The 12749-nt window shown below is 36.7% G+C and overlaps 1 protein-coding gene across 5 annotated transcripts in view; it reads right to left on the minus strand.

Moving 5' to 3' along the window:
- Positions 1-12749, minus strand: part of TOM1L2 (target of myb1 like 2 membrane trafficking protein) — a 181669-nt gene that overhangs the window by 12359 nt on the left and 156561 nt on the right. For 3 of the 5 annotated variants that reach the window (XM_031938502.1, XM_031938484.1, XM_031938505.1), the window contains 3 exons: positions 12488-12553; positions 5490-5549; positions 3905-3941 (listed from right to left, as the gene is read on the minus strand). In XM_031938502.1, coding sequence (XP_031794362.1) covers positions 3905-3941; positions 5490-5549; positions 12488-12553 — 163 coding nt within the window. The remainder of the gene's footprint in view (positions 1-3904; positions 3942-5489; positions 5550-12487; positions 12554-12749) is intronic. The other 2 variants (XM_031938490.1, XM_031938495.1) reach the window with 2 other exon arrangements.

Below are 12749 nucleotides of genomic sequence, written 5' to 3' on the forward strand. Positions count from 1 at the left end.
ACTCTGCTCCCTGTCTCTTTCTACTCCCCACCTCACTCACACAAAATTTTGACCACACTGTCCCTGAAATCAATCCATTCAATATTCTCATCTCTTGTCTTTACATATTCTTATCCCCTCTCAGCTTTCATTCTTTAGCATAACTATTTTATGAAGTATTTTTTCCTGATTCTGGCTCACAATTATCTCTTTTTCTGAACCTCTTCAGAACTTAGCTTGCCAACAATTGCTCTCTGTATCTATGTTTATATACCATATATATATATTTATTTATTTCATAATATATTCTCTCAGCATTGTACAATTTAGAATTTCATTACATAATGACTTATATAACAATTAGTTCACATGTATTCATCTTATGTTCTTACTATATCAGCAAACTCCTGGTGCAAAGGAGTTGTAAAAATTTTGAATATATGTATTACAAATTTATTTTTTAAAATGCATATATGCAAAAATATATATTTTATATTTCCCCCTATAGAGCCTAATATAATGCTATGAACAAAGTAGTTGCTTAATGAATGCAAGTTGGTTCATTGCTCTTCTTCTCTTATTAAAGATTTTTATTTACAAAACTTATGCATGGGTAATTTTTCAACACTGACCCTTGTAAAACCTTCTGTTCCAACTTTTCTCCTACTTCTCCCCATCACCTCCCCTAGATGGCAGGTAGTCTAATACATGTTAAATATGTTAAAGTATATGTAAAATCCAACATACATATATATACACACACATATTTATAGTTATCTTGCTGTACAAGAAAAATCGGATCTAGAAAAAAAGAAAAGAAACCCGAGAAGGAAAACAAAAATGCAAGCAAACAATAGAAAGAGTGGAAATGCTATGTTGTGGTCCGCAGTCATTTCCTATAGTTCTCTTTCTAGGTGTAGTTGACTCTCTTCATTACTAAACAATTGGAGCTAGTTTGAATAATATCATTGTTGAAGAGCCACGTCATCAGAACTCTTCACTGTATAATTTTGTTATTGTGTATAATGATTTTCTGGTTCTGCTCATTTCACTTGGCATCAATTTATGTAAGTCTCTTCAGGACTCTCTGAAATCATCCTGTTGGTAATTTCTTACAGAACAATAATATTTCCTAACACTCATATATCACAAATTATTCAGCTATTCTCCAGTTGATGGGCATCCACTCAGTTTCCAGTTTCTAGCCACACAAAGAGGGCTGCCACAAACATTTTTGCACATGTGGGTCCCTTTCCCTCCTTTAAGATCTCTTTGGGATATAAGTCCAGAGTAACACTGCTGGGTCAAAGAGTATGCATAGTTTGATAACTTTTTGAGCATAGTTCCAAATTCATTGCTGTTCTTTTGGTGAGCAGCATACCAGTAAGAATCTGGGATATTTAAAAAAAATTATCATAGCTTTTTATTTATAAGATATATGCATGGGTAATTTTTCAGCAATGACCCTTGCAAAACCTCCTGTTCCAACTTTTACCCTCCTTCCCCCCATCCCCTCCCCCAGATGGCAGGTAGACCAATACATGTTAAATACATTAAAGTATATGTTAAATACAATATATGTATACATATCCACACAGTTATTTTGCTGGACAAGAAGAATCAGGCTTTGAAATAATGTAAAATTAACTTGAGAAGGAAATCAAAAATGCAAGCAGACAAAAACAGAGGGATTGGAAATGCTAAGTAGTGGTTCACACTCATTTCCCACAGTTCTTTCACTGGGTGTAGCTGGTTTTATTCATTATTGAACAAATGGAACTGATTTGGTTCATCTCATTGTTGAAGAGGGGCCACGTCCATCAGAATTGATCATCATATAGTATTGTTGTTGAAGTATATAATGATCTCCTATCTCCTAGACCTGGGATATTTTGGAAGAATAAGCTGAGCTACAAATGACCATAAAGTACTGGATGAGGTTCCCTGAACAAATTAGAAATTATTGGAAGTTGCTTGGCTGCATCTACTGGGAAAAGAGATACAATGGCAATAATACTAAAGTATAAATGTCTGAATACCAAACCCCTTCTGAGAGGAGGTTTTGATAAGAGACGGGAGAGAAAAGAGGTTATGAGAAACCTGAAGGAGAAAAAGGAAAAGTATTAGAGGCACTGAAGCCCAACCTTAGTGATAGAGAGAAGGAAATGGGAATTCCAGAGAGGGATTACATGGTTTACACAGTGAATTATTGGTGAAGCTTAGACTAGAAACCAGTCTCCGGCCTCTCAGTGCACAGCTTCTTCTACTACATATCAAATTGAAAAAGGCTAAGGATGTAATGGTTATGGGGTGGGATGGATGGGCCTCAACCTCTGGGTTGAATTCTTTTGCTGGAGGCACCACTTTACCAAAATAGAGAAAAATGAAAGGCTACTATGAGGTTGTTTAGGGAATTAAGAAAAAAGCTGGGGCAAAGAAAACATATTCTTGTTTAGAAAACTACTTCCTAACAAATCAACTGCCCCCCCCCCCAAAAAAAAGTTCCTTTTTGGCTTGTTTGATTGGGATAGGGTGAGAGAGCATAGCCAGGGTAGGATTTAGACACTGTACAATTAGAGTACAAAGACAATACAACTTGACAGGACTTGTTCCTTAATACTTTTTCTAGGTGTGTTGTACCTTAAGCCACAAAATGGACAGGGCTCATAAAACTTGCCCTGCTATGCGTCTAACATGCAAATGTAACCTGAATCTTTTGGTTGAGTTACTGGGCTGATAGGATATTAAATTCAAAAGAGGAGAAGGGCTGGTAAGTTTTGGGAACTTTTTCGCTTTAAAAAAACAATTTACAAAGGTTCTAGTAGGTAAGGTAAAGAGAAAATTAAACACTAAAAAATTTATTTAGCTTTATGTCTCCCAGGCTCCTAAAAGGTGATACTTGATGTGGTCCAGTAGCAAATACATCATACCTGAGTAAGGAGACCTGGTTTTTAATTCCAGGTCTGCTATCACCAGCTGTTTAACAATAGGCAAATCACTTCCCTCTCTGGACTTCAGGCAACAAAAGACTGGACTAAATGGAAAGTTTTTTAAGGCTTCTTTATTCTCTAATATTCTCGTGCTTTTCTGGACTGGTGTGAGAGCTCCAAATGTTGGCTATGACTTCACATACAATTTTCCCTCTGCTATCAACGATCTCACTGCACTTGGTTTGGGGAGAGTGGACAACAGTAAAAATTTCATGTTACAAGATCTTCCTCTCTCCTTGATGGCAAAGTGAAGCTTATCTGAATGGAAAATTAAATTTCCTTTTTTAGAAAAATGTTAATTGGAAGCTTTTTCAATCTTCCATGGTAGATTTTTTCTTAGGGAGATGGGAAAGAGAAGACAATACTGTTGAGCACCTAACTTAATTTTAACTAAGAGAACAATCCAAATTCACCGAAAAGAGGTAGGGGAAGGAATAAGAACAAGAAGTAGTGGAAGGAGCTCAAAATCAGCATAGTGAATAAATTGCTCAATTTCCAAACAGTTTTAATTAAAAAATAAAGTAGCTTACTCCTGTTATTTCTGTAAGTACTCAATTCCTAAGGCTTCACCTGAGTTTTCTTCCTGGATGGTTGATGCAATTCAGTCACAATGCTCCAATGCCATTCTCCTCCCTGACTTTGAAGAGAACACTTCCAATGCTACAGTGGCTCTGACTGGTTGGTTCTAGGCAACAATAAGTTGAGGGGAAGGGGGAAGAGGAATTTGCAGGCTCACATACTGTCTTATGGTGGTATTTGACTTTTCATATATGTCTCCCCAATTAGACTGTGAATTTCCTAAGGAGAGGAGCCATGGCTTATTTTTTTCCTATAGTTGCTATAATACCTCAAATGGACCCGAGTCAATGCTCACTAAGCATGTTGAAAAAAAGAATCTTTGGCAGTAAAGATCATTTTGTGTGCTGCATGCTTACCTTCGCTGGTGACTCCTTCCTCCGGCTCATCACCTTTCTGCAATGGGAACAAAGACAAGATAGAGTTAGTGTCCCCAGCGGTGTTCTAGCTCTTCATTTTCCACTTGATCTTTTCCACTGTCCTCCCTGGTCCATGGAAGCACTGCATGGTTGGTATATTTACAAAGGGGGCCTTTAGATTCTCAAGAGCTAGGCAGAATGGGGAAAGGTATGCAGCTCTCTTTTTGTATAAAACAAGTATCATCCTGTCCAAAGTCAAGGGATGAATCACATGACCTCCCCATTAGGGTTCTTTGATGTTTCTCTCAGGTCATAAGATGGCAGAAACTATGAGCATATGCTATAGATGATGGATACTGACTATTCTAACTGCAATTAATTTCTATTCCTTCTTCTAGCCTCTTTGCTTGTAAAGAAAAGAAGAGCTACTGAAGAGGAAGAAATACATCCTTTGTGAAAGCTATGTTTCTCAGACTTTTTGAAACTGTGAAATACTACTATAGTTGGCTGGATCTTATCCAGGCTCCTATCACCTCCAATACTTACTGTATTTTTAAATTAGAAATTTTAATTAAAGTTAATTAAAATTATTTCGTTTTGAGAATTTTATTATACTCACAGATATGATTGGTCCACTCTGGAGTGTTATAAAACCAGGGTAGAAACTGACAGTTTAGAAACAATTAATAAACTCCCACGCACTTTATTCTCATACCATATATCTCCCTTGCCAAAGAAAACTATAACACGAAAGGTTTTTGGGAAAATGAATGGGAAGCGAAAAGCACCCTAGGTTAGTAAGGAAGCCATATTTTTTACTTTCATGAAAAAGAAACTGATGGGCTACATTAGATTTTAAGTACTGTTCTATTTGATAATGAACTGCTTTGGAAAGCACTTGAGTGCTTGAGATGAGTGGGAGAGGTCTTGTCTTGTTCTGGCTCTGTCATGGATTCATCTGACAATAGTGGAAGGAAATGAAAGGTTGCTAAATAGTTGTGCCTTCTGACATCTGGACAGTTGATGCAGCTAGTGCTATGGGAGAACAGTTTGTTAGGGGACAGTCCAGATATTGGAATAATTCTCCATGAAACACGAGCACCATCAAGTCTTCCTCATCATCTCACTGGCAATGTATTTCTAATGGCAGAAAGGGTGATTTTTTTTCCTCCCCTATATTCTTAATAATTATGAGTTTTCTTATGGTAGAAACACTGCTTATAGAGGAAAGGGTCTTATAAAATTCAATTACAAATCAAAGAGACACATGAGAGAGGTCTGATGGAGGTTTAAAAAAAAAACAAAACCCTGAAGGTTGGGGAAAGGGAGGGAGGGGAAAGAAGGGATAATGAGTTTTTAATCATATATGAGGCTAAGAATATACTACAGACTGACTGGAACTTCAGGTAGAAGCACCCTGCTAAGCTGGAAAGACCAGACACCCATGTGGACTACCTGCTATTGAAGGCAAGCTTTTTACTGATTTTGTTAGTATATAAAATGGATAACTCCAGTTTTTAGGGAAGGGAGGTTAAGAAGAAAAAAAAAACATATATACATATATATATAAAAGTCAAAATCTCACCAGGTCCGTACTGAGCCACACCTCAATGTCATCCATGACAGAGGACTGCGCAACAGGGATCTATGGAATGCAGCAAAGAGGGCCACCGAGCCAGGCAAAACCCACAAACAGCCAGGGCAAAAAGAAAACAAAATACCGAGTACAAAATTAAATAATCAAAAACCACCCGCCTCCCCAACAAAACTCAAAACACACTGAGCAAAACATGACCAACAAGGCACACAAATTTTAAACATAAGAATGCATTGAAACAGCAACCAAATATGTAAGAGCAACATGTGAAGTAAATCATAAATAGGCAGGGTAAACCAAACAAGGAGTGGAAGGAAAGAAATCCTAAAAAGTGGAGCAAATAAAAAGGGATACTAAAGGGGGGAGGGAAAACATGGCAGTACATGTTCTTAAAATGGATAACTTTTTGACTCTTATTTTAGTCTTTGAAAAGAATCACCTAAGTCAATGCTTAGGATTGTAGAAAGTCACAATCTCAGATACTAATCCTGGACTTCAACTAAATTCTGGATTTCAACTAACCAAACCATAAATGTACAGTAACTGCATTCATTGGCTGTCACTAGTCAGCATCAGTATTAGAGTTTGGAATCCAACTGATGCGAGTTCTTATCTCTGAGACTCCTGTCAGGTCTGGTCTGGCAACTGAACTGGTAGTAGCAATTGGAAAACACTGCTACTACAGACAAGGGTGACCATGGGTGGCCAACCTGCTGAAAATGAAAGGTTTTAAAGATTACTTCTGGCCCTTCATTTGTCTAGCCAAAAGAATTTTGAAATTTTTTGTTGATGGGAAGGGCAATAGGAGAGATGAATGAGATGGATAGGTGTGGCAACAAGGAGATAAAGAGATGAGGGTGTTCTGAGGATAGGAAATAGTGGTCCTGCCCTGGGCTCTAGAATACTTTTTAGAAAATGGGTCTCACATTTCTTGGAAGTATGGAAGACTGAGGAAGTTTCCAAAAGGAGGAAGAATTTTTGTCTGTTGTTTTTATTTTCAACCTAATGGTTTATTTAATTGCCTGGAATTTAAGCAGATTGAATGGTCAAATCTCTCATCAAAATTTTGAAAATAAGCAGATCAAAAAAGCCTCTCCACAAGAAAGCAGGAGTTAGTCACTTTTCCAGGCACAGATATCTGATATGATGATGTGCTAAAAATCCTTAATGTGGGCAACAAAGTAATGTCCACACAAGCAAAGTATGCTAACTTCTAAATGGTTGATAAATGTGCCTTTCTTCCACATATACATGCAGATACATAGGTTGTGCCAATTTTTAGAGTTTTTAAATTTTAAAATGAGGATATTCTGCCTCTGGGAACTTATAAAATGCTAGAACTCAAGAATTGTTACTTTGAAAGTAAAGAATTATTTCAAACATATGATATCTATGAATTCTTAAATTATCACTATCACATTTTTATGCCTTTTTCATACCTTGCTGGGGAGTGTAATGGAAAAAGCCCAGAACCTGAAAAAAGACCTAGATTTGAGTCCCTGTTCCATCACTTATTAGCGCTGTAGCCCTAAGCAGGTCACATTATCTGTGTATTTTAGTGTGTCTACATACAGCTCTGTATCTACATAGTGTTTGGAATAATATTTGCACTCCTCCCTCAATTCACAGAGTTGTTTCTGAGAAAGATGCCTCATAAGCCATCAAGAATTATATAAACAGGGTGCAGCTAGGTGGTGCAGTGAACAGAGCACCAGCCCTGAAGTCAGGAGAACCTGAGTTCAAATCAAAACACTTCTACTTCCTAGCTGTGTGACCCTGGGCAAATCACTTAACTCCAATTGCCTTAAGGGGGAAAAATATAATTCTAGAAATAAGGATCATCATTATTGTCTTCTGCCTTCTCCAAGACAAAAATAATGTTTGCTAGGAGGTATAGTTTTTTCAGATATTATTTCCAAGGCTCAGATGTATATTCAGATACTCCTGACTTTTCTGTGAATTACTCTCCAACATTCTTTCTGTTATTTAGTCATGTCTGACTCTCCGTGGCCCCATTTGGTGTTTTCTTAGCAAAGATACTGGACAAGTTTGCCATTTTCTTCTCCAGCTGAGAAAATGGAGACAAATGGGGCTAGTGATTTGCTCAGGGTCACATAGCTAAATAAGTGTCTGAGGTCATATTTGAACTCAAGTAGATGAGTTTCTTTACTCCAGGCCCAGAACCACTATCCACTGGGCCTTCTAGCTGCCTTCCAACATTTCCCCACCACTCCAATTAGTTATTTGAGGGAAGGAATTCTATCTTTTTTTTTTCTTTTACTGAATCTGGTACAACAGCTAATATATCCTAAGAAAAAATTAGTTTAATACTGAATTTCCTCAGGATGGTGATTTCAGGAAAATCAAAAAGTTAGAGCATGGGGGAAATTGTTCACTCTTTGATTTAGCAACTAAGTAATGTACAAATCATGTAGCAGAATCCAAATGATTAAATATGTCTTTAGGTATTTTTAAAGTGAAATCTGAAATCAGGTCAAAGAAAAACAGAGTAATGTAATAAAAGAACATTTCATGTTTACTTTTACTATGAAATGAGGGCATTAGACTAGATGATCTCTTAAGGTTCCTTACAGTTTTAAATCTTATAATCCAATAGAATCTATGACTGGGACCCAGGGGAGCTAGATTCTAGTTCTTAATTAGTTGCATGAACTTACTAAGTCATTACTCATCTTTTAGATGAATGGGTTGGACTAGTGGAACTCAAGTCTTTTCTAGCTCTAACATTTTAGGATTCTATAATTAAAAGGCAAATCATTCAACTCTATGGTGTGATGGCTTTCTAATTTAGCAAACAAATGACTCAGAAATTGCTGAAATGAAGTAGTTAATGTATGAAAGGTCATTCACTCATTTATTCAACAAGCATATTTAAAGGGCCTACAATAATAACTGGATGTACAAGACAAAAATCAGATGGTCCCTGCTCTTAAGGAACTTTCCCCTTCTAATGGGCAGGAGACTCCAGAGTAGGAATTTCCATCGAGTATATTTATTAACAGACATACAACAGAGATTTGGTTTTGTACAGATGAGCTATTTGAACCTTCATATCCTAATAAACACTCTCCTATAATGCTTAATGATTTCTAATCACATATATGTGGTCAGACATAAAACTGAACAGGACACTGTTTTAAAAAGGAAAAGAAGTTTTTCCTTTCCTTGTGAGTGGTTGTAGAAACACTAATTCAAAGGAAACTGATGGTGAGGAATAGAAACAGTTTTATTCTCCAGGGGCTAACAGGCTAGGAAAAGATTGTACAGCAGAAGTGGAAGGGATTACAGGGGTAATAATAATAATAATAATTGATATTGATAGTGTTTTAAGGTTTGGAAAGCATTTTATATACATTATGTCATTTGAACCTCATAACTACCTCCATGAAATAAGTACTATAAATATTTTAAACCCATTTTATAGATGAGAAACTGGGCCCCAGAGAGGTCAAGCAACTTGCCTATAGTAAGACAATTAGGAGTATCAACAATGAGATTTGAACCCAAGACTTGCTTATTGTACTACAATTCCTCAATTCCAATCCATCCTATGCCAGAACAGGAATCGCACTGCAAGTGCTCTGCTATGGTGTCATCTAGTTTCTAGTTGAAGATATGTAGAAAAGAATTTGCTACATAAGAAGCTCACTCTTTTGGGGACAGTTATGATTTTAAATTTTTCCTTACTTATGGACTCTTCATTTTCTACTCATTGCTACTAATTCTGCCTTTTGGAGCTGAGCGTTTTAGGGTTTCTTTCTAAAGTGAATGTGCTGATGTCTTAAGGAACTTAAACCATTGCCATTTACTAGATGATAGTAGGAACAAGCAGCATATTTAAGAGTCCCTTTAGCTGGCCTCCAGTCTTAATTCTGCCTGCCTATACTATCCATGTGAATTTAGCAACACTATTCTGAGTTTGTTTCCTCATTTGTAGGCAGTTGGATTAAATTATTTCTAATGTCTTTTCTAAACTCTTACACTCTAGGTTTCTGGGATGTTGTACTCCAATTCAAGCTAAATGTTGCCATTACTAGAATGGGCTAGGAATGAGTTAGGAAAAGTCAGGATTGCAGTCATTTTATGTGAGATCACATTCAGAGGATCCCTTCACTAATGTCTTTCTTTGCCTTTTTGAGGTGATCTTGAATTCTCAAAGTTTGTCAACAGAACAAATAATTTCATCAAGTTCGACTAAGAAAGAAAGACTTTGGAATATGATCTGGCATCTATGTGGCTGAAGGACAGACCTAGCCAAATTTGGAGAAATTCATCTGACTGCATTGTGTGCAAGATGAGTTTTTTTTAGTCATGGCAATTCCTGAAGAACATCTACTAAATTATAGAGAGGTTTTGATTGGGCACCAATCAAAATATTCATACTAACAAATCACAGACTCTTGATATGTACAGAGGTCTAGATTTTATTTTTTAATCCATGTGTCCAGCTGGTCCAATGACAGAGACAACAAAAACAAACCAAAGAAACTAAACATATCAATCTTAGAAGGCCTGACTCATATTTCACTTCCTCAGTGAAGATTTCCTGACCACTCTGACTTAAAGAATTCTCTTCTTTTGGATTCCAATAGCACTTATTTGTCTGTATCATTCCTTTCACAATTAATAATGCCTAGAGTGGTAACATCTCTTCTATTGTTGGTCTTGAGCTGCTATTTAAATCGTAAATTGCTTTTTAACTATCTTTCAAGCGTATATCTTATCTGGCCAACTAGATGGTAGGTTCATTTATAGGAAGCTGTATCTCATAGCTTTATCTCCTCCAAAGTGCCTTTCACAAGGCTGAGTATTCAATACTCTTTTTTTTTTTTAACTTGGATAAAGACAAAGGGGTAAAATGGGAAGAAGAGAGAAGCAAAATGCAAAGGAAAAGTTACATAGGAACTAGTGAGTGGGAAATGTGTAAAAAACTTAATATCTGTTATTTATTGACTTCTGAGATCAAAGGATTTAATTTAATTCTGCAATTTATATAACTCTGGTGCCACTTAAAAAGAGATAGTAAAATACTTCCCTACACCCCAGGATCAACTCAGACCTAGGGCTATAACAGCTTCCTCCTCCTGTTCTCGCTCAGTGATACAAAAAGTTACCAAATAAAGAACTTGCACTATGGAGATTTAGAAAGACTGGGGTTTTCCATTCTATTGTAAATAGTGGCAAAGCATTTAATACATATTGTTAAAAACAATAACAAAAACTACAGTCAGGCAGAAGAGACACCAGGTTAAAAGTAACTGTTAGTTTCTTTTTGTCTTAAGGGGTATAGGGAAATTAGAGAACTCTACTGCGTTTATATGGCAAGGAAGCAGCCTGTGTCAACGGAGGCAGATGTTAGCTCCAATTCACTCAGCCAGCAGGGCTGTCTACATGAAGGCTGCAGTATCCTTTTTTACAGGAGTAATGACCAAAAGGCAAGATAGTAAAGATAAAGAAAAGGGAATAGATTCTTCCAATTCAGTCAAAGAACTATATGGATTTATAAAGAGATCATAGAATTAGGATAAATTCCCAATCTTTCCCTCTAATTCCCAGTATTTTTTGAGAGAGAGAGAGAGAGAGAGAGAGAATGTGTGTGTGTGTGTGTGTGTGTGTGTGTGTGTATGAGAGAGAAAGAGAAAGAAAAAGAAAGAAATATGTAGAAGAACTGGTACAACTTAGAAGAGATCAAATGTTTCAATATACTTAGGGTTCCCTGGTTATGTCTCCCCCAAATTGCTTCACATGGTAAGCTTATACTGGTTTGTATTTTAGGGGATTCTAAGGCCAATTAGAAAAAAATACTAGCCACTTAAGGATTCCTAAATATGACTATTCTTAGAGTACTGTTGAGTATTTTCAACATCCTTAAAGCTTCTACTCATCCACTGAGCCTAGTTTAGAGGTTCCAATGGAGGAGTTTAGGGGGTCCCTCAAGTAGGAACTAACATTTTAAAAAACTGAGATGGATAAAACTCTCAAAGTTAAAGAAAATCATGCTAATTTATTTATTTATTTTTCGGTGAGGCAATTGGGGTTAAGTGACTTGCCCAGGGTCACACAGGTAGGAAATGTTACGTATCTGAGGCCAAATTTGAACTCAGGTCCTCCTGACTTCAGGGCTGGTACTCTATCCACTGCATCACCTAGCTGCCCCATTCATGCTAATTTAAACCCAATTTATCATTAATTGTTGCATATCCCTTCCACATATCACATACAGAGTTAGCATTATGTTCTTTGTGTCCTCACAGGTACTGTTTTTTCAGCCCTCTGAATTTAGGGACCATGCTTTCCTAGTTTTTCAATATCTCTCTAAGTTCCCCCATTTCCATACCCAAACTTGCTAAGATAATGCTTTGTATGTAGCAGGAATTCAATAAGTATTGATGAGATGTAAAATGGCTACCCAAAAGTCAAATACAATGGAGGCCATGGGTAGAAAGCAAAGAATTTATATTTTATAAGTCAATATCTATTTAGGCCTAAGGACCAAGGGTTCATTTCAATTCCAAGTTTTCAAAGTGCATGTGCAACATGAATGTTCTCTGTTGACTGGTTTGCTTTTAATTAATTCCTTTAAAAGTATCACTTCCCAGAACTAAATCACCTGTAAGACTTGGATTTATCCTGGAAAATCAGATACTGCATATGGCTATCAAGACAGTAAAAGGAAGAAAAGGGATTCACTGCCCATTCCAAGCTTATTTTAAAAATCATTAAGGGCAACATAAATAGCATCAGAAAAGCACTTCAGGTGTTTTACTAGGCTGGAAGGCTAGTTTAAGAAGATTATAACAAAGTACAAATTTGGCTCTCAAAAGAAACCTTGTACTGTCTGATTCACAAAGGTTCAGTAGATTGGGGAAGGTAAACAGAAGATGATTATTACAAAGGCAGGGATGGGGGAGGTAAGGAGGAGGGACGGACAATAGGAGGTTTTGCTTTTACTGGTGATATCTCACCATTCCTTGTGTAATTAGCCACTTGTCTATAGGCTCCATGTCGGAGTTCCCACTTTTACCTCTCCTCTGGGCAGAGAAAAGAAATGTCCCAGAAAGAAAGAAATCACAGCAATACTCGTGACAAAAAAAGTTAATAGTGTACCAGCAGTGAAAGAAAAGTTACTATTCATATTCACTTATTTATTCAATTAAAAACCCATGAAAACCCACAATGTTTCCCTTAGCCCCTCTGTAAAAGAGAAAAAAGTTTAGTGATCAAGAA

This window comes from Sarcophilus harrisii, chromosome 1 (assembly GCF_902635505.1).
Source record: "Sarcophilus harrisii chromosome 1, mSarHar1.11, whole genome shotgun sequence".
In the NCBI taxonomy this organism is placed as follows: domain Eukaryota; kingdom Metazoa; phylum Chordata; class Mammalia; order Dasyuromorphia; family Dasyuridae; genus Sarcophilus; species Sarcophilus harrisii.